This window comes from Perna viridis, chromosome 8 (genome assembly GCF_037379345.1).
Source record: "Perna viridis isolate PV_CMFRI_1.1 ecotype Kerala chromosome 8, ASM3737934v1, whole genome shotgun sequence".
Taxonomy (NCBI): Eukaryota; Metazoa; Mollusca; class Bivalvia; order Mytilida; family Mytilidae; genus Perna; species Perna viridis.
Genome location: NC_142452.1, coordinates 8,153,002 through 8,176,193, shown reverse-complemented (window position 1 = coordinate 8,176,193; position 23,192 = coordinate 8,153,002). Strand labels below are relative to the sequence as shown.

At 31.7% G+C, this 23,192-nt stretch overlaps 2 protein-coding genes across 2 annotated transcripts in view; both read right to left on the bottom strand.

Annotated features, from left to right (window-relative positions):
* Window positions 1-19,871, bottom strand: part of LOC148609172 (branched-chain-amino-acid aminotransferase, cytosolic-like) — a 30,109-nt gene extending 10,238 nt beyond the window's left edge. The window contains exons 1-8 of the mRNA XM_088595662.1: window positions 19,739-19,871; window positions 12,851-12,934; window positions 11,923-12,123; window positions 9,998-10,108; window positions 8,677-8,796; window positions 7,789-7,949; window positions 5,872-6,014; window positions 4,382-4,467 (exon numbers count right to left, since the gene is read on the bottom strand). Coding sequence (XP_088451788.1) covers window positions 4,382-4,467; window positions 5,872-6,014; window positions 7,789-7,949; window positions 8,677-8,796; window positions 9,998-10,108; window positions 11,923-12,123; window positions 12,851-12,934; window positions 19,739-19,756 — 924 coding nt within the window. The 5' untranslated portion in view covers window positions 19,757-19,871. The remainder of the gene's footprint in view (window positions 1-4,381; window positions 4,468-5,871; window positions 6,015-7,788; window positions 7,950-8,676; window positions 8,797-9,997; window positions 10,109-11,922; window positions 12,124-12,850; window positions 12,935-19,738) is intronic.
* Window positions 1-23,192, bottom strand: part of LOC148609162 (uncharacterized) — a 461,126-nt gene that overhangs the window by 54,677 nt on the left and 383,257 nt on the right. The gene's annotated exons all lie outside the window — the stretch shown is intronic.

Sequence of the window (23,192 nt, the reverse complement as noted above, 5' to 3'; positions counted from 1 at the left end):
CTTGTGCATACATAGTTCAAGGATATCATTCAGCACTTGTAATGGCAAAAAAATCGTGTAGCCCCAGTTAAGGTTGTAACTTTACCGAGATTGGAACTAATGGGAGCAGTTGTAGGAGCCAAGCTTGCTAAACATTTGATAGACAATATAGGACCTATGCATATCACATTTTGGAGTGACAGCCAAATTGCCTTGAAGTGGATAAGCTCTACAAAACTATTAAGAAATTTCTAGCAAACCATGTTACTGAAATCAAGGAATCAGTTGATCAACAGAATTGGAGATATTGTCCCACTAACCAGATCCAGCAGACCTTTTTACGAGGGGCATCTCTTCTAAAAACTTCATGACAAATCAGATGTGGAAATATGGACCAAAATGGCTAACTGATGAATGGAATTGGCCTGTATGAGATGGTAATGTAACAACAGCAATGCTAGGAATAATTGAAGAGGAATATTGTGATTATGCAGGGGTAGATACATGTACAATGATATCCGAAACTCAGACAGATGTCAAGGGATTGCAAAACATTATAGAACTCAACCAATTCAACAACATGAGAAAATTACTGAGAGTGACCACATATGTACTGAAATTCACAGAGAACTGCAGATCAAGATCAAACCGCAATATTCGAGCAATCACCGTAGATGAAATAAATAGTGTGACAACCATGTGGATACAAGACCTACAAAGTTCAAGTTCTCAGGAAGAAATCCAATACATGAACCAAACTTCAAATGGTAAGAAACCATCGATTATCTGCCAGTTAGGGTTGTACAGTGAAACTTCTCAAAACCGGCCACCACTGGGACAAGAAAAAATAGCCGGTTTATAGGGGTGGCCGGTTTTGTGAAAAATAGCAGTGCATTCTAAGAGCTGTTTCCATTAATGTGTTCTATAACCCTACATCTTGTCAGTTTGTTGGATGAGACATGTTTAATGCCAATTCAAAATTTTTGGCCTTTTATTACATTTCAAAGCTTGCATCATTTGTAAAGATTTGATTTTCTGTCCACTGACGAAAAGCTAACTGGTCAGTGAATGAATTATTAATTATGTAATATTATGTAATCATTTACAGTTTAGTTGACACATTTATTACAGGTGAACAATAACCGGCCAGCCGGAATTGAGAGGTTGTTTTTATTTGAAAAATGTAACTAAAACTGTGAAAAACCGGCCGATGTACGGTTTTAGGAGGTGGCCGGTCTATTGAAGACAAAACACACAGGTTTTACGGTATATTGGCTGGAACTTTTGAAAACGGCCGGTTTGAAGGGAAGACCGGTTTTCTGAGGGTCCAGTTTGGAGAAGTTTCATTGTATTTAGACAGATGTACGATGCACAGTGGAGGAAGAATTGATAACTCAACTGTACGTGATGATGCAAAACATCCCTATATTCTGCCGACGAAACATTGTTTTACAACTTTAATTGTAAAGGATGCTCATGACCGACAGCTTCACAGAGGAGTAAATTACTCAATTACGTCAAATATACTAGATACCCAGAATTCGACAATGTATGAAGAACATTTTGTGAACTTGTGTTATTTGTCGAAAAGTAACTGGGCGACTGTATTCTAAACCGAATCCTCCTCAACCAGATGTCCGCTTACAAGACAATGCACCATTCAAAGTAACAGGAGTTGATTTTGCCGGTCCACTGTATGTTAAAAACCCTGATTGTTTGAAGTCAAAAGCATACATGTTTATTTACATGTGCGTCATCCCGAGCCGTGCATCTAGAAATTGTTCCCAACATTTCAGAGGAAAGTTTCGTTCTAGCATTTAGACGATTCTCAAGGCAGCGATCCATACCAGTGACGATGATATCAGAAAATGCTACCACTTTCGCATCAGCATTAGAGGAAATAATGAACATAACTCGTTCCGTCACCATCCAGGACTGACTGTGTAAACTTGGAAGTAACTGGAGGTTTATACCAAAACGTGCCTCATGGTACGGGGATTTTGGGAACATATGGTTGGTCTTGCTAAAAACAGAAAGTGTTGGGCCATTCTTGCATGTTAATGGAAAGTTTACAGACAATTATCACAGAAGTTGAAGTCGTACTTACAACAGACCAATTACATATATTTCAACCGACATCAAAGATCAAGAACCGTGAACTACGAGTCACCTTTTGTGCGGCGGAAGAATTTCATGTTTACCATACAGAGAGTCTACAAATAGTGACAATACTAATCGTTCACATTCTGAACTAAATGCTGAAGTAAATCATATTACAGACATTATTCGCCACTCTGGAAACGTTGGAAAAATGAATATGTCACATCCTTGTGCGAATTCCACACGACTAAAGGGAAAAATGATCAATGTGTCAAAGTCGGGGACATTGTTCAAATAGCAGACGACTCACCAAGAACACGATGGAAACTGGCTAAAATACAAGAACTAGTGATTGGTAAAGATGGGATGGTCCACTTCGCAAAACTCGTTATGAAGACTGGAACTAGGAACCGCCTAATAACAAAATTGTACCCGTTAGAAGTTTGTTCAAACCAAACAGAGATGACACATACCAACAGATGTGCCAAGATGATAGCCAAGCAAAGAATCAAAGAATGGACTTCATAATTGACAACCAATTAGTGATCATAGTGAAAATTTGAATATTAAGTAACTTTAAGTTCACAGTGATTTCGTTTTTATTTCCTTCCAAAGATTTTAAAGTTAATGTTAATTGACAATATCATTATTATACAGTAATTTCACTTCAATTATTTTCTTTTCAAAAGTTCAATCATTTGATGGTTTTCCACTTTTTGAAGGCCCTAGTGTCAAGAATATATCACAATGGACAATTGTTACCGATGTTACTACATAACATCATTGTAAAACGTCTAACTATTGCAACGTCAGATTGTATACATACGTTGAAACTGAATAAAAGGTGAATCAAGCGAACGTCTCGCTATACTAAAAGTGAATTACTAACCAACCCAATTCCAGATAGGGGGCATGCCCTCCCTCCCAAGAAAATTTTGAAATATTAAACCTCAAATCCTGCATTCTGAGGGTATCTTGAACTATTTTTCAACAATTTTCGAAGATCACAATTTTCTACGGGGTGGGCTCCCCATAAATCCACCACTGCCCATGTTTTTGAAAACCATACAAATACAAAACTTTTTTCTTATATGAAGCCCTATGAAAAGCACATTATTACCATATGATTTTCTTGAATTAATAATCCATTAGTCCCAAACATATGATTTAAAAATGTTTTTTTCATGACAGTCCTAAACATATGAAAACATAGGACAAACATGTTTTTTCAGGTGATTTAAAAAAAAAAAAAAGAAAAACATATGTTGCAATTTTTCCAATGTATATTGATGTGCCATTATAACTATGGTGTAGATAGTTTTCATTGTTTTAGGCAATTCTGGAAGGATAATGTTTGGAGAAAGCCGAGTTAACCTAATGTATTCTAAAGGCATTTTAGGTACAACTTACACAACAGTAACTGTATATTCCATATATACAATGCACCATTCTGTATTGTAAAATAAATATGTGTAGAAAAGCTAATCAGTTTCGAAGAGATACAAGATATAAATGCTTCACTTTAATTATAAAAAAAATACAACGGAAATTACAACCCTTATACACAATAGCCAGAGTTGTTTGCATCAATCTAAATTTAGTGTAATGTCGCAGTAACCAAGAGATTGCTAATTAAAATATACTTTCCTCTATATGTACATGTAACTAATGAATGAGTTTTAATGAGTTATCATGAAACATTCTTCTTTCCCCAATTTTTGGCCTGAATGTCACTGATAATCAGATGATTGTTGAATTTCTTTGATCTTTAATTATTGTCATTCAGACACATGTCTAATGAAAAGGCCAAATAACTCAACTATCAATGGTAAAAAAATAACCTTATAAGGTGTCATATGCTTAAAAAAAAAGATTACTGTAACTATGACATACATTCAGTCAATATTCATATCACAAGTACAATTTACTAAAAAATATCACAATACCATTATATAAACTCTCCTGGAGTAAGAATACATTCTATGAACTCCCCTGGAGTATACATGAAAGACTTGCCCATAATATAAAACCCTTGGAGTATGCATTAAAGACTTGCCCATTACATAAACTTCCCTGGAGTATGTATAAAAGACTTGCCCATTGTATAATCTCCCCTGGAGTTTGCATAAAAGACTTCCCCATTATATAATCTCCCCTGGAGTATGCGTAAAAGACTTGCCCATTATATAAACTCCCCTGAAGTATGCATAAAAGACTTGCCCATTATATAATCTCCGCTGAAGTATGCATAAAAGAGTTGCCCATTATATAATCTCCCCTGGAGTATGTATAAAAGACTTACCCATTTTCTGGCTAGTTCAATTAAAGACTTCCTAGTGATACCTGGTAAAACTAGACCATCCAGGGGGTGTGTTATCAACTCTTTATCTGAGAAACAAAATATATATTGAAGCAAACTTACAACAGCCAGCATGAACCATTTAGATTAAACGAACTATGTCTTGTAGCCACTCATGACACTGTAATAATTTATTACATGATAACTGTTATGAAAGAAATTCAATTAGATTTGAAATAAACCTTCTGATTGTTTGGTAATCATTGGGCAACATAGGGTCATTTTTATGTAATTTGAATTTAAGCTTTCACTATGAGGGACGGAGCTTTTTGTACATTTAAATTTACTGATAATGCATTATTACTTTGTTATATCGCTGATGTCTCAACCAAAGGGAATATGCAAGATTTCCTATAGCACATAATGTGCATTTGCATTAAAACATCAAACAATGACATCCTAACTGCAAACCGTATATGTCATTTCATGTTTTGACAGAGGATCTAATTATATAGGTTACTGAAGCTTTTCCCTATTTTTAAAAGTAAAAAAGTGTCATTAACGTCAATTGGTCCTCAGTCTGTAAATCAAATAATTCCAAACTAAACAACTTTTGGATTCAGGACAAAATCTTCATTTGAATTAAGAATGATTAGAAATTAAATCATAGGAATTGTTTTTAACTTTTGAGCAATTTATGCAAAAACTTTTGGTACAATTCACACTTGTTCTTAAACTGAATTGCTATTCATGAAGTGTAAACAAAACCAACAAACAAAAAAACCTTCAGAAATTCAAAGTCTGAATACCAAAATAATAGTAATTTACTAATTATTTTGTATTCCTCAAATCATTATAGTTTAAAGAAACAAGAAATGAAAATTTAGTGTGTAAACATCTTACAGTACACAGAGGGAATATTGTAACATATGCCTTATACTGAAATTTATTGCTGAATTATTTGAAAAGGGCATGATAGTGTCCTATTGTGTTTTGCGTCAATATTATGCAAACAAAGATTGAACAAAAATGTATAAACTACAAAAAAATGTAAGCAAAGATCACAAAAGTATGCCCCCACTCCCCACACAAGAAACAATTTGGTCAAAATATAAATAAAGTCATATTAAAAAGTTGTCAAACAGGAAGTGATGCCACTTCCATCTAAAATCAAATTCAGAACATATGGCATACCAACTTAAAGCTTCTGTGAAAGATTCACTAGATATGATAAGTAGTTGCAGAGAAAATTGTTAGGAAAATTTTGCATTTAAAAGTATTGTCAAACAGGAAGTTGAAGTCACTTGAGTTTTACAATGATTCTCATGAAATGGAATACCCATATAAAACTTACACTAAAATATCAACTTGCTGTGATACATTTGTACATGATTGCAGAGAAAAAGATTACAAAACAGTTGAGGGCAGATGAATGGATAGAAAGACAAACACCATTATCATTATATTCAATATTATATACGTGTATAGTGTACCTCCTTGTTCATTAACCCAGAAAGCAAACAAGTTCATGGCCCCAACCTCTGTGAGATAATGGTTATCACCAAATAACCATAACACTTGCTGACAACCTCGTTTCTCTGCCTCAGATGATACAGCTATTGTTGGACCATAGTTTCTACAAAAAAAAAAAAAAAAATAAAAATAAAAACAATTAGTCCAAAAATATAATAAACTGTTTTAACAGAGATGTCTTGCAGTCCAACATTGTCCCTATTACCTAAAATAAAAAAATGAGTGGTTCTGTACACCTCTGGGAACAAAATAATTTTAGTAGATCAGAAAATTTTTTTCTTCTTTATATTTTTTTTGGCAAAAGAATCTAGGGTCAGCGGTAAAAACTAGACTCCCTCAGGTGACTGGAACCACACGAATCTATTCAAAATTTGATAGTGATTGCAGGGTTATCATCCTCCCAAGACCAGGGTTTTGAGTCCACCCTCGCTCCCTCAAACCCCTGACATCACTCATTCATATTAAGAAGGTATTGTCCAGCCAATTCCGAATGGTTGCTTCTCTGCAAGTGAAGCACCAATGAAAATCGATTTAACATAAAATGTCTGTGGAAAGGTAAACAATAATATGAGGTAATGGACGATCCAATACAGTAACTGAAAGTTGTATGATGTCACAAATGATGCAATATAAGCAAAAATGATAACTGTAGATTCTGTTTAGAGTCTTTACCGAAAAAAAATGACGTTATGTGTAGCAATTTTGTACGTTATATCGAAGAGTTTATATAACAAGTGATTTGATTGGATTTGGATCCGGGTTAAATTTATGTAACTCACTAGATGGCACTGGACGATACCCGCTAAATATGAATGAGTGATGTCAGGGGTTTGAGGGACCCTGACTTAGGAGAATGCAGGGTTATATGCATGAAACAGACATGGAAATGTAATGCAGTGAAGCTAATGCAACTACACACTTAAGGATATTCCCTGCTTATGTTCTGTCATTATTGTTCGATTTATTGACTCATATGGTTTTATCTCTTTCAAAGCATACTTATTTTTTGCCCAGTGACCCCCAATTTTTCTTTTCATAATTTCATTAAACACAACTAAAAGTGCTATTTTAGATGTGTTTATGAAATTCTTGTTATTTAATCATTTTTTTTTTTTTATAAATAAATTCTACTAAGACAAAGCCTATGGAAAATCCACAGAAATCCGTTTCAAGCAAAAATTTTAAATGCTTGTATCTAAAAAAACGAGAACACTGACCCATCAATTTTTCTACTTACATTATTCTAACATGAAAGATACTAAAAGATTTTACAAGTCTTTGAAATCCTTGTTATTTTTAAACAGACTTGTGAATATCCATAATACCATTGACCCAACAAAAGTCCTTTATGTTGAACTAATCAGAAAACTTAAAATTAATACCTAAAAAAAGACTCAGCTTTTTGGGGTATATGCATGAACAGACATAGAATTGTGGTGTAGTGATGCTACTGCTACTGCATATCAAATTTCTATGTTCCAAAAAATGCTGATTAGATTTCAGTGTCATGTTACACCTATCACAAAAAAAGATAAATACTTTGTTTAAACTCCTGCTTAAAGATAGGCTAGAGGACAGAAATGTTATTAACATGTATTTTTATTAAATTTATTTACCCACAAACCATGAATTCAAGTACCCAATAAAATTGCCTTTTTCCCCTTCAACTATGAAAGATTATACCCACAACAATAAATGTACATACAGTATAAAGATTTATACAATGGTTTTTGCTTTACATTTTTATTTGAAGGGTATATCAATTTATGGTGAAAGCTTAAGTGTATTTTTAGTAAGGATTAGAAACTGATTTCAACATCCAGAATGAATTGATAGGTCATGGTATAACCAATACAACACATTACACATCAACTTACGAGCCCATTTTAAAGTGTCCACAGCCTCCTGGCCATGCCCTGACAAATTTTGGGTCAGCCATCAGTGTCACCGGGTTCATGCCTGTAGGGTAGTAGGGTCCAACAGGCCCTGTAAGAACATAAAGTAAGGCGGAGCCTGACTGTGTCACCCCCAAAGTTGGCTGCAAGTAGATTTGAACTTGTCCAGTTATTTTGTGATGACGACATGCAATGTTTTGGTTGATTGTGTGATCATATTTATCAAAATACATGTACAAATAAAATAATTAGTGATATTCTCCTGGTGACTTGATGTACTGTTATGAATAATACTCATAAAAATGTATGGTGTCTTCAGACTTGGTTTGATAAAACCAGTAAGAAACATCACGAATGAAATAACAAAACAAAAAATGATAAGGTAATTTGACATGTAATGGGATTGCTACACATCAAAATAAAAAAGAGGCCTTTGAGTTCAACAAAATAGCATGCACTAATAACATATTGTATATACATTGTATTGTGGAAAAGATTTTCATACTTGTGTCTAATCCCCATCTTTAGAACAAATAATTTTTTATACTACACTCAATCAATGATAAATACATCACAAAATAAGTTATTCCTCACATCCTTCTCAAATTTATTTAAAGACAAGCACATCACAAGATGAGTTTAATATCCCTCACATCCTCCTCTACCTCAATCAATGACAAACACGTCAAAAGATGAGTTTTCCCTCACATCCTCCTCAAACTCAATCAATGACGAATAAAGTCAATGAATTTACAAGATTAGTAGAATATTGTTTAACTGATTTTACAATACGTATACTAATGTCTTAGGTTGTCCTAACAAATGAAAAATGATTTTCCTCTGTGTTTGTCATCTTCCTCATATAATTACCTCAGTGCCAATAAATGTAGGTCTGATATAGAGGGAACTTTTAGTGGAGTGTGGTACCCAATCATTGTCTATCTGTATTAGCTTCTTCATGCATTCAACCAGTTCATCTCCATCAAAGTCCTGTTAAAATGAAATGTACATTAATCATAACAAGCAAACAGAACATTATACACTGTACTGCTATGTAGTGTCATCAATTACATGACAGTGGCTTTGGGTATCAACTTTAAATCATCTACACTTATTTCATATTAAATATAATCACTATTTGTTTTAGTTCCTATAACTGCTAATAAAAAACTTTAAATGGTGGACTTTTACATTTTTATTTGTAATATAAATGATTTGATTGGCAAACATCCTTGTAGACAATATGGCTTGAGTTTACAAATACCTTAAACAAAATCTGAATTTATCAACAAGAACCTAAAACCTACAGAACTTAAATCATTGATATTGAAGTATCGATTGGAAAACTAATAATTCCACTTCTTATATTCATCATTTTGTATATTTACAATGTCAAATTTTGGATTAGTTTTAATATTTAAGACTTGCACCATAGCATAGTCTTCTCCTTTGATGAAAACCATATTTAGGGTTACAGCATGGACAAACAAAAAAAAGTAGTGAATTCATTAGACCATGTGAATAAGTTAACATTCAGCCCAGTCTGTGTCAAAAGTATTTTTAGTCCGTATCATTTTTGTTCGCCTACTTTATGTCATAAATGTGTGCAAGGTTTCACATGAGAAAACAAATGTATACCATTTATTGGGTTATAATAGTGGTAAACAACCAAGATAAAAATAGAAGTTTGATTTTTCAGAACAGCTAGCACATTACATTATTAGTGTAATTTAAAAATTGCTTTACATCTTACAAACTAGTGCTTAAGTTATATCTTTTTTGCATGTTATAAGTGGACATATTCATTTGAAAGATGATTATAGCAAAACAAATGAAATGTATTTCTGCACTTAGGCTTAAGAAAATTTCTCCACCAATGTAGGGGAGATGGCCTAATATTAGAATGCCCCTATAATTGTTACTAGTTGTCCAATTTTGATAAATTTGATGTCATTTAACTGATAAGAAAGTAAGCTTTCAAGAAATTACTAGACAAAGTCAAAACTTAATATTGCATTCTGTTTGTGTCATTTGTTCTTTCAGTAGTTAGTAAATAGGACATGTAGGACATTTTAAAATTGACAAAAGTTGAAAGCTATTCAGACATAGGTAGGGACTAGGTTTGTGACATGTCTTGATAATCTGATTTAATTTGTGACATTCCTTGATACATGTAGTTATTTTTACATACAGGTAAGTAAGCTCTCTCTGCTGTCAACTTCATTCTCTTCATGTTTTCCTCTGGACGGAACATTCTGATTTTATCATCAACACCTCGGTAGGCTTTCATGCCTTCAAATAACTAAAACAAGAGAAAACTAATAAATTTCATTACCATACTTCAGACATTCAAATTAATATCAATACAAGTAATAGGAATATTTTTTTATGCCTTTATATATCATTTCAAGAATCGTAAGCAAATCATAAGACATATTTTACAAACTCAAAATGATTCAAAAAGTAGTCAAGAAGGGACAAAATACATTCCTTAAGCAATTCATTCTCAAAACCTAGTAATATATGAAAGGTTCTGCTGTGATTTGGATTAAAATTTCAAAATTGGAAATTTTTCATGATCTTCAAAATGTCCAATTGGCCATTCAATATTCTTGTAAAATTTTCTTATTTCAATGAGACATCTTAAGTTGGAATAAGATACATGGGGCATGGTACCCTCAAATGCCAATCCTTGGGTTGTAAACAGTTAGTTTTTAGATACTTTGTAAGTTATAAACTTTTTCATTCTTGTTTTTGCTGATGTTACTCTCTCATTTGCACTAATTTTGAAATTCTTTCCCAGGTATTTATGAATACTTCAACTTGGATTATAGCTACATGTGTATGCTTTAGCATATAACTTGTATGTAAGACTCAGTACCGCGATTGGACGCGGAGATACGATGGTGGCGCGGAAGTGTGATGGTAGTACACCGAAGTGCGTTTATGATCACGCTGAAATGTGACAGTTAGAAAATGATTATTGACTGCCAATAGCAACGCAGAAAAGTGTTGGCCACTACCAGAAGGTGCGTTTTTTTTTTGTGCCTGACGCTGAAATGTTTTGACTTTCATGTAGATTTTTTCCGTCGAAACCGTAAACATACGATTATCTTAAAATTCGACAAATATAATATTAGTAAACAGGCAATCAGAAAAAAACTTTGCTTTCATTTTGTTCACACTTACAACTATTAAGGAAATTATAAAAACAAAATTAATAATTTTAATTCATTTTTTTTCTTACACCCAGTGGAAATTAAAAAAAAAAGCTGGCAGTCTCTTTTAGAAGGACAAGTACTCTTTAACATGAACATATTTTTTGACAATCTAAGCTCTAGAATGTTTATGGACAGCTCTAAGACTAATGTATTGGTGTATAAACTACATGTACTACATAAAACACATCTGATCGATAGCACCTATTGAATTTGCAAATATAAATGTAATGTAGTATAAGACGGTGCTTTTTTCTCTGCGTATGTGTCATCCTATACACTGTTGCTAAGGTTATCAAAGAATGATTGATGCTATAGAGGTCTAGATTTGATGGATTAAGGGACTGTACTTAATATGAAGAGAAACGTGCCAGTCTGGTCCACCGGAAATTAATTTGTGTCATCGACATTCTAATACAATCTTTGAACTCGTATATTGCAGTTTCTATTTCAACTATAGAATACGCTCCATGATTCATTGTGAAAGCATATTTTATTTTTTCAAAAAGTAAAAATCCATGATATCAAATTTATCAAAAAGCAACATTTTTTTTCCAGATTTTTAATACAACGATAACAAAGTGGTCCTGGTAAAACTTTTTATCATTATGCAATACGACTTTCGGTATCCGCTAGCTTTTGTTATCAGTAGCTACAGTTTATGTTTCTTTAATTACCTAGAGTATCGTAATTCATCTTTTAAATTTTGATACTGCATTAAATACATAAGTTTCTGTACCTTTCTTGTATGGTCAAAATCATATTTTTGTTTGTTGGAATCTTAATTTTGTGTTTCAACTCTACCTACAAAATCCATGAAAATAAATACCCAACAAATAAAAATGAAACCCCAGTACCATGACAGTAATTACAACAGGATCAGGGAAAACATTAGTACCTCTGTTGCATAATGTAAGCATTTGGCAGCAGGATGGATGGACATGTTCTCTAAAGGGCAGATAACAGGTTTTCCCCATCCATCTTCCTTTGTCCATTCTACCTTCAACCAATGATCACTAAAGTGATGTCCAAACAATAACTTGTTTGGGTCTGGCTTTTCTGCCTTCTTGTTACCAACTGTGATTTGTAAATCATCAAACTGTAAGTAGCAAAGGTGAAAAAACATGTACATCTCAGTAAACAAGATGATCGGAAGACCACATAAAATTTTGTTTGTTTATTCATATTTTCATATTTCAGAACCATTATTACATTAAACTTCTGATGTTCTTATTCCAATTAAGGTCTCTCAAATAATATTCATTAACTTACAATTTTTTAAAGGCATATTAATGACAATTAGTATTATTTTATGTTTAAACCGATTAAGTTTCACTAATTTTCGTAGCAAGAAAAAAAATGACAGTAAAAAATCACATGATTAAATCTCTTTATCATTGAATAGATGTAAGATAGTGATCACGGGAACCAAGATTCAAGCAGAAATAGAAAAATATATTTAAAGGATAAAGACTAGACAGGGACACACAATAAAAAAAACATGAAATAAACAAAATAACACAAAGAAACAAAAGTAAATGAGCAACCAGGATTCCACAAAAGACTGGAAGCATGGACCAGTGGGGTAAAGGTCCTCTGCTTTTCTAGAAACACCCACCGAGTTGCATCGGGGTAGAGGAAAAAGGAAAAGAAAACTATGACATGGTGAACATATAGAAAAAGCCACAGAATGTGAACAATTTTACCTTTTACTAGTTTTGGTAGTCCTTTCCATGGAGAAGTACAAGGCAGTGTTTCAATTTTATTACATTCATTATTTCTTATTTACAATTATATGCTAATACTCAATTAAGAAAGATACATACCTTAAATGAATTAGCCGACAAGCATCTAAGCTGGGACTGTATACATCTTTTACCAATACTAGCAAGTACAACGTTAACTAACCCCTAAAATGAAAAAAAAAAAAAAAACACAAATACAAATACAAAAGGCCAAAAAATTGGAAAATGGAAAATAAACTATCCTCTTTATAATTTTGTTGTTTAATTTACTTTTTGATATTAGTGATTTCACTTGAATATATACAAAAATATCAAATAGTCCAATTTAATTTCTACATCATAAAAAACTTGCTTAGGCTCGTTTTTTATGATGTTGGTATTAAGTTACTTGAGTTGATATTTTGCGATATTCAGCTTTCACTCATTATGACAGGGTATATCCCAAGACAAGTAAAATTGACATTTGAGCCAGTAAAAGTTTCATCATACTCGCCCAAAGTACATGTACATTCCATCATACTTGCCCAAAAGACAACCAAATTTAAAGTAGTATTTTTCAACTTACATCGCCTTAATGACAACCTACTTTTTAATTGAGGTAAGTGGAATTTTCATTAACTTGCCAAATAGGACAAGATTCGCAAGACGTTTGTCATTCCTTGAATGAAACCAACAATTTTTAAGTACTGCTGTAAAACTGTCTGCTGTTAAAAACCACAATATACCGTAAACTTATTAATTTGCACATATTCTATCAAGTGAACATATTTAAGGGGTATCAATTTTTGCGATTTAAAAAAAATTATTAGCATTATATAATGTTTAAAATCAATTTCACTGGTACTATTTTTCGCAATTTTCTGTCCACGAAAATTAGTACGTTTACAGTAATATTTTTCTATTCTACCACTTTATTTAGAGAAAACATACATGTAGTTCCTGCCATTTTTTCTATATCAAAAGTTGCTTTGAATACATACACATAAACTATTATCACAGAGATACAACTCGCCTGTTGCACACAGACGCTGTTACTCAAAAGTCAATTTATGATGTGATCATTACTAATTTCATACAATTAGACAGATTTCTCTGGTAAAGTTTATTGTTTATTTATACAGAGCAATGACAAAGTGATGTTTTTAGTAATGTTAATTTCTAAATCAAAAGACTGTGACTGAGCGGTACTTGTGTATGTATGAAAGAGATATGGAACTGTGATGAAGTGATGCTAATGCCATTGCATACCAAATGCGATTGACCAAGCACAAGTGGGTCATATCAAACTAACTTAACTAAAAATAAAATCTTAATAATAAACTTGAAATTTCGAAGTCGATAGACCATGACTTTGAGTGCATATGCATAAAATGGACACAGAATTATGATATAGTGATGCTAATGCCACTATATACCAAATATGATTGGCTTAGTGTAAGTGGTTCATACTGAACTGATTTATTGTTAATATGAAAATTTAACATGAAAATCTTACAACAAGACTGGAAAAGTAATCTGTTAGTCATGCTTCCCACAACATTCATCTCAGGTAAGGCAAACAAATTTGGACAATATTAGATTTTTCTTATGGACTGTCATGACTTTTTATCGCCGGCAAATTTCAATGCTGCCTTTTTATCTCAAATTTCATCCTAGCCCTCCCCCCCAAATTAAAATCATATACATGTAGTAGTTCCCGAAGGAGAACTATATACAGATGTAGTTGGTACATCTTGATCTGTCCACAAGGATCAATAGAGCACAGTATTGTCCACAATAATTAAGTTTCAATGTCAGATACTTTTAAAATAAATATTGATTCAGTCTGTAAAAATGTAATGGACTACAGCACTTAATAGAACCACACACTCAGAACTAAACATCTAGGTTGTCTTAATCAAAATTTACAGCTGAATTTAATCAAAGTGCTGTTAGCACTTGGGGTTTTGATTCTTGTGAAAATCGTAGCATGAACAAAATTTAAAAGATTACATGAAAATATTAAGATTCTTTTTTCAATTTGAATTTTTCCACCAATTTTACTTGCCAATGGTTAAAGTCACTGCTCTTCACTACCTGTTTATTAATCATAAAATATTGATGATAGATTGGAGCTTTTGACTGATATTGTATTAAATGGAACATAATTACCACATTTAATGCCATATTTCCTAAATGCTAATTTATTACTAAACATCCAAAATGGAGTCCTTCAAATCTTCAAAACATTTCAAGATTAGATCTTAATTTTATTTGCAGAAATAGTAGAATAGTATTGAAATAAATAATTGCAGGAGATATATTTACAGGTTATAAAAGATTATTGAATGATTTAAAAGAGTAATCAAGGGAACCAAGGTTATAGCGGTAATCAAAAGAATGTAATCCAGGGGCAAAGACCAGACATGGAAAACAGACATACACAACAAATAACATAAAGTAACTAAAATCATACATACAAAGTAATAAAAGTAAATGAGCAACTCAGACTCCACTAAAAACTGGGAGCATGGACCAGGTGCACAGGTAGGGTAAGCATCCTCTGCTAGGACAATATTTTTGTGTATTGTTCAGAATCAGTAAGGAAGTTCCAGTCATGAACTGGCGACATAAGGTATTTTTATAAATCAAAAACCCAAGAAAGAAAAACATTAGTTAAAACATCATGTGATGTCATATGTTATAGTATCAACTGCAAATATTAAATCAAAAGATCACATCATTTTTTTTAAGTAGTGTACTACGTGATATGTGTGTAATACAGAAATTAAGGAGTATAATGTATCAATTTATTCATCATAAAATTGTATAAAACATAAAAAAACCGCAGTATTACATTTTTTTACGAGTTTTTGTGTCAGCTATATTCTTTCTCAATATTTATGTCTTTGAGTTCTCTTTAAAACACTAATTTGAATTTACTTAGTTTTGATATATATTCTATATTTGCTGTATCACATGACTGAATATAAAAGGATATTTATGCAGTACTGTATAAATAGCTCTCTATTAGGAATGTATACTATAAACTATAGTGAAAACACATGATGCATAATATAGGGTAATTGTGTGAATACTGGGAAATATTATCCCAAGTAGAATTTTATATTGCACGAGTTAACTAATTTGATATGAACTTAAGTCATGAATAACATCAAAAATTTTAACTATCTTCACAACAGTGCAATATGGATATTTATTGCACCATGATGTTGAGTTTTATGGGGAAATTATATTGCTATACAATAAAATATATTTTTGTATACAACAACAATTCCATTGGAAATACAGTCACATATATACGTGTACATGTACATACATGTATACAAAAAGAACATATTGCCTACATTATTCAGATTTTAATAGCTTCATCAAAATTCTGATTGTGCATTCAATTCTTAGAAATCATCATGAGATCAATCAAAACCTTTTTTGACATAGAAGTCCCCTCATGTGGCACACCTGACACTGGTATCAATGTATCCAGTTCAAGTACTTTGATTAACTTTTGAAAGATCTCACATTTATTCCCACACATGAATAAAAGCTAACATTGAAAAAGTTCAAACACATTAACCTCTTGTAGTGACAACACTCAGACAGACAACAGTCTATATCAGTGCCATGGCATTCCTTGAAAGTTTTACAAACATATGACTACCCTGTACCTCAGCCTTCACAATAAGTACTTGAAGACATTTGATACAATCTTGAAGAATAAGCTAAATTAAGCAGCTTGTGATGTACATGTTCATGTAAGTACATGTACACTCCTGTGAGCAGCACAGTGAACTGATTTAGCCTTATGGCAAGGATGACAGGATGCAATAAAAGTTTTTGAAAACACAAATTGGTACACATCTATAGGTGAGAAAGTACTGAAGCATCCCTTTCTGCCAATTACATATTTTGTACACATACGTATATTCTAGATTTTGATCCACACAAACAGATCCAAGGATCATGATTGAAAATGTAATGTAATATCTATACATGCAAATGTTATATATATATTGAAAAATAAAAAAATGTACAATTTACAACAATTATGCCATTCAAACTTAATTTCGGTGAGGCAGAAGTTTCAAAGTTTAAAACTTTGCAAAAAATTAATGTTATGTACCTCATAAAGTTTTTGCATTGACTCGAAATAGTAAAAAGTCTTTGGTTGACCCCAAGGATGCAAAGCCATGTCAATATATGAACAACAAAACTTGTTTTACAAATGATATGAAAAATCATTTATACATTTTTCATATTTTTTAATGTTTGAGTAAATTTTACCGAATACTTGATATATGTTTGATCTCCTGTATTCCATTTATTCTACATTGAGAATATCTTACTTGTGAGTAAATCATCAACATCTAAAAAAAGCTAGTCACAAATCATTGTATTAACAAATATTTTCGAACAATAAGTTCTGAATAGAAAATAATTATAATTAACAATAAAACCTATCACCGAAATTATCGCCACATGTCCGGATTCGCTTGACCAAACATTTTAGGCCTGACCATGACATCAAAGGATAATGCCAACATTTTCTTGAATACTTTGATTTATTGATACAGAACCGTGATCTAAGTCAACATACATCAAAGAAAAAATAATCGATTATCACGCATAATTAGCATTGCATAACTGGTCACATTGATAAATTCTGGGTGTTAGTGGAAAAAAAAAATCCAGAAAAAACTGAATAAAACCATTATCTTTCATCATATAAAACATATTTTAATCAACTTGGAGGTTCAAATCTTTATTTTGAGGTCTTCTTGGGTATTTCTATGGTCTGTAATTATAGTGCTACAGTTGTACATGTAAATATTAAAAAATAAATTAAAAGAAAATAATGAAAAACCATTTTTAACTAGATTTTTTTTATTAATAAACTTAATAACCTTAAAAGTGTTACCAAAATATGCAGGAAAGAAGACAGTATAATGTTATGGAGCCCAATACACATTGTGATTGTATAATCAAAATTGGCTTTTTTTTTAAAACAGGAAAAATAGTATTTACTTAATTGCAAAATTTGATAGTATTACACCAAGAATCACATTTTCAAAAAATGTCATGTTTTAGGTACCACTATAAAGACAGGTCACTGCAGATAACTTTACGATAATTTGTGGAAATAAAGCTATATTGAGACACATAAACAAGCAAATCCAACAATTTTTTCCTGTAAAAAGTATATATTTTTCAAAACCTTATATTATGGAAATCTGTGACAAAAGATATTCTTTTCTATTTTGTCATGAAAATCTGTAGCCATGGTAACATAATAAAATAATATATCAGTTTCTCAAAATTAATTGTCAAAAAACAGGTTTTCTAAAATGTCAGGCATTTTAAAACAGCCAAAGTTTGCCAAAACTTTGAGTAGGAAACAGTGCATGTCAATCGGAATCCCATCTGTATAGTGCAACCTTACATTTAAAAAAAATTGTAAATATGGAAATTAGAAGAGAAAATGAAGGAGATGCACAATGGGAACATGTAATAAAGATTATGATAAAGAATCATTTAATTCCATTCAGTGGTATAAGAATAGTAAGGAATGAGAGATTGGTCCCCCTTCTGTAAAGGATGGACATCCCTACTCCTACATATACTCCCACTTTGCAAATGGGGGTGTCAAAAATGAGGTGTGACACTGACTTTTATTTGAAATACTTGATTATTTCATATTGATACTGACACGAAAATAAAAGATTATTACATGTAGCTTTGAACACTTCTCAGTCTCATTCCAAAAAAAAGTTCTTTCATCTAGTAATTATCAGCTTGTATTTTAGTTAAAAAATATGAAGAAATACATTCTGTAGTTTTTTAGGGAAATACATGTAGATAAGGCAGCTTGACTGCAATTGACAGTTCAAGAAATTTCTTGCAACTTCTTTTCTAAAATTGCTCAATAGTGTTAGCCTTTGGTTCCACCATATCCCTTCCCTTGTCTATTTTACTATAATCTTATGTTATATATATTGAAAAATAAAATAATAAAAAAATGTGAGTTACAAAAAAATGGAAAGTGTGTAATCATCCTTTCAATGAATGAACTGATTATACAATAACAAGATAAGAAAAGCAATTGCACATACATGTATATTGTATATGTACAATGCAAACCATACACAAAACACATTGTTAACAAATTTTATACATACATGTACACTTGTACATGGCCGTAAAGCCCTACAACTAGTAGGAGTTTCCTACCTTACTGCTTGTGAACTACTTTTATGTATTCCTACATCTGCATGAATAATATTTGTGATTATTATAGCAGACCTATCTAAAATCATTCTGGGGTCACTGGATCAAATGTAATCTTGCAATTCTGTCCTCTTCTCCTAATATAAAAAAGTCAAAATTTTCTACCAGACCCTAAGTATTTCCACCTGACAGGTCAGGCAGTCCGGCATATATAGATTGGTCTATTATGTTGTGATATCAAGGTACAAAATGTTACATGTAAATGTACAATACATATCAAAAAATCCTCCAAGACTAAGTCATACAGTAAGTTTACAGTTTGGAAGTACCTGTACTTCAAGCCAACTTATAGAATATACTTTGAAAATAAAAAAAAATACTATTTTAACAAGAAAGGAGGGTTGGTTTGTCCATATTTGGGTCTAAAAATGTCCTAGTAGTAGTACTAGTAGGCAAATGTAAATTCTTCTAAACCAGGGAAAATAACTCACAGACTTTTTGATTAAGTCTACACTATCAGTTGTGATATCTGCTGTTATTAGGAGTATGAAGAAGGTTTTAACGCATGTGATAGGTTGAAGCTGGGGGTGTGTACAACGGTTTAAATTACGTCTTTCTTGGCTAGGTCAAGGACAAAATGTCAATGAAACAGTGTTCTAATAAATTATAAAATATAACAGACTGATCAAGAAATATGACAAGAGTGATATAAAACATATTCAACATATCAAATTCTGACTGTACCTTTTTCATTAGACCCATTAAAATGCCAATCGACAGTCTAACACTTTTCGACGTTTGTTGTTGTTCCACCGGAATTAAATTCAAGTATCTAAATTTTGAGGGAAAACGGATGTATAAATCCGTGTTTCTAAGAAGCGCATGTGGTATTCGCAACGAATGGGGCGGATCCATTACATCAGGTCCTTAAGGCTAAAAATAATTGTGCAGTGGAGAAAAGATATTTATTTTTTAAATTTCAGCTATGAAGTTTTTTTTCAGCATCATAAATTAGGAACATAAAAATCCATCCAATTTTTAAAAGATGAATATATAAATGATATATTTAACTACAGAATAATTCGTTCTACGGGTTTTATATGCATGACAGCTTTTCAAGTATAAAAAACTATGTCATGAGAGTAAGTCTAGGATATATAATATTATAATTATGTTCCTGTGTAACTGTATATAAATAAAAGTCAGATTCAAGAAAAAAAAATTTCATCATATAATTCTGAATCAGCACTCAAATATTACAAAATCAATTTTATGTAAATTTGCTTAGTAAAATGGGATTTTTATACTTTACACAGCCTATCAGCTGCTTTATTTTACTACTATTGTATACTAGTAGTCACTACTATCAGGGACTTTATATTACAGGGATTGGTCACTCCTAACAAGTCTATATAATTTGTAAAAATAACTGCCTCCCTGGGGTTTATACTGGTTAAACTTAAAGCCTGTAAGATTTACATTTGATGTATGCATACTGGGGAGGGGAGGGGAAATTATTCAGGATTTTTGTTATATAGGTGTTATAAAATTGACAAATTGATAAAGACTAAGTTATGATGAAAATACGAAAAGAGGGTGTCCTTAAAATACTGAAATATAATAAGAATGTCAAAATTAATTAACTTATAAAAATCAATAATACTTATAGTCCAATCAAAATAGATTTTAAACTTAAACAAAATGTGACAGAATATATTTGGATTCAGATACATAGCATTATTCACTGTATATACACAGAAAAAAGTAAAAAAAATCTGTTGCAGAAACCCCCAAAAATAAGAATTTCAAATTCCCTATAGAAATTTACATTGGAAAGGGGACATAACTTTGTATAATTGACATGTTTTTTGTCAGATTTTGTTCTATTTTTATTGATTTCATGTGGTTTATGATACTTCCTGGGATTTTTTTATTTCTGAATGACTATCACACATAATATGCTGCCCATGACATTTGGTTATGATGGGTAACTGAACTTTGGGGGGAAGTTTTAATTACAGAAAATTCTTTTTTTTTTTGCACTTGATTTTCAATTTTTTTTATGAAATTGGTATTGTTTACATCTGCAGACTATCTATCAACAGTTTTGCCTTCTTTAAAAGAATCTTTTAACCATAAAATATTTGCTTCATCATTTTCATCACAATTGGAATTCTTGAACTTCATTAACTAGAAGGAGTAATCAAGGGAATTATGGTTATAGTGGTAATCAGAAGAATGTAACCCAGGGACAAAGACCAGACATGGAAAACATACACAACAAAGAACATAAAGTAACTAAAATCATACATACAAAGTAACGAAAGTAAATGAGCAAGTCGGACTCCACTAAAAACTGGGAGCATGGACCAGGTGCACTGGTAGGGTAAGTGTCCTTTGCTTTTTTTAGAAACACCCGCCGAGTTGCTCATAAAAGGTCAAGCCTGGGTAGACGAAAGAGGAAAGGAAAACTATGGCATCTGAACAAATCAGTTTTCATGGCGCAGATGGATACACTGTAACGATCCATGAGTTCATGATGACGACCATAAAACTTCTGTAGTGATGACTTCAATCTTGTAGCAACATAACCCTGTTCCAGAAGCCTATTTGTTAGAATTCTAGCGTGATGCAAAAAGTCTGCATAGTTTCAGCAAGCTCTGGCATAAAGTATGAGTTGTGATGTGAACGCTCCATAAGCAGGTGCTGAAGGGATGTAGCCACAGAAAATAGGGCATTTGATTTACTTTTTAGTTTCAAAATCAAAGTTTGAATCAAAATTGCCCCTAGGAGAAACATTCACATTACTGTTCATTTTCTGACAAAGTTGGTCAATCAATGTCTGTTTTATTGTCTATTTAACATCACATTTACTTAAAACTGTTTGTGATTCCCACACATAACTAAGGTCTAGATTATCAAATAATAATTTCATACTCAAAAGCCAGGCTATATTTACATCATTTTTAGAAAAGAGCACATATGCAAAATTATATAGAGAACATGATAATTTGGCTGTAGTTAATGAAAAAAAATTGATATCACTTTCTCAAGATATAGGTATATTCATTTAGTCATAACTTTATTGTTATTTAAAGATTTAAAGTACACTTATTTAAAATACCCATTACCATTCTGCTGATTGTTCTCTTTCATTTGATATTAATTTCTTTTTAATAAATGCAACAGTTTTCACAAACTTTCTATGAAAATCATACTTTATGAAACTTTAAAAAAGTGAATTTTTTGCTTATTTGTCTGAAAAGACCTAATATTGAAATGGAAAATATTTATATTCCAATTATTTTAAATGAATAAAAAAAATTTTGTTGCCATTTTCAAATCTTTTATTTTCAATTGGGACATCAATCATCAAAATCCATCCAATGTTTTTTACAAACACCCTTACCACAGTTACCCTATTTTCAACAGAGAAATTTGAGAAAATTGGCCAATCAACAGCCAAAATGCAACGACAGTGTTCTATATAGATTATTACAAGTGACTTCTCCATCTAATATACACTCCCTGCTACTATCAAATCATTGATAACAGCAAAAATATTAGATAACATAAATAAGGTAAATTAATTCTTTTTGTTTCAATTTTTTATAAAATAATAAGCTCTTGTAAATTTTATTAATAACTACAGACTGAATGGATTAACTACTACTGCCATATACTGACTTTTTAGAGTCATTGACAGCTTGGCTTTGGAATTTCAATTTTATATGGAAATCAAAGTAACTGAAGTTAGAATTATGTCATGGAGTAACATCAAGTTGGGGGGGGGGGTCAAATTAATAGGGATCTGTGTCTGAGACCCTTAATTCCTTACCTAGGCCATGGACCTTCAACCTTTTAATTGACATTTTATTGAGGACTTTTGGTTTTCCATATATTTGAAACTTAAACAGCAGTCTTTTTAAGAATCATGCAAATTCTGTAAAATGTTATAGTCCTAAAAAAAGGCTACATATTTTTATTTTTGTTATTATGTTGCTTTATAGACCTATAGAAGAAGAAGAAGAACTATTTATTCACCAATTAAGGGCCCATAAAGGGCATGATTACAATACAATTTTTTTTACATACAACAGTTTTGATTGAACATATATAATGACATATAATATCAACAGTTAATTTACAAAGTAAATAATTGTCACATTTTTTTTAGCTTTTACTTGCATTATGAGTA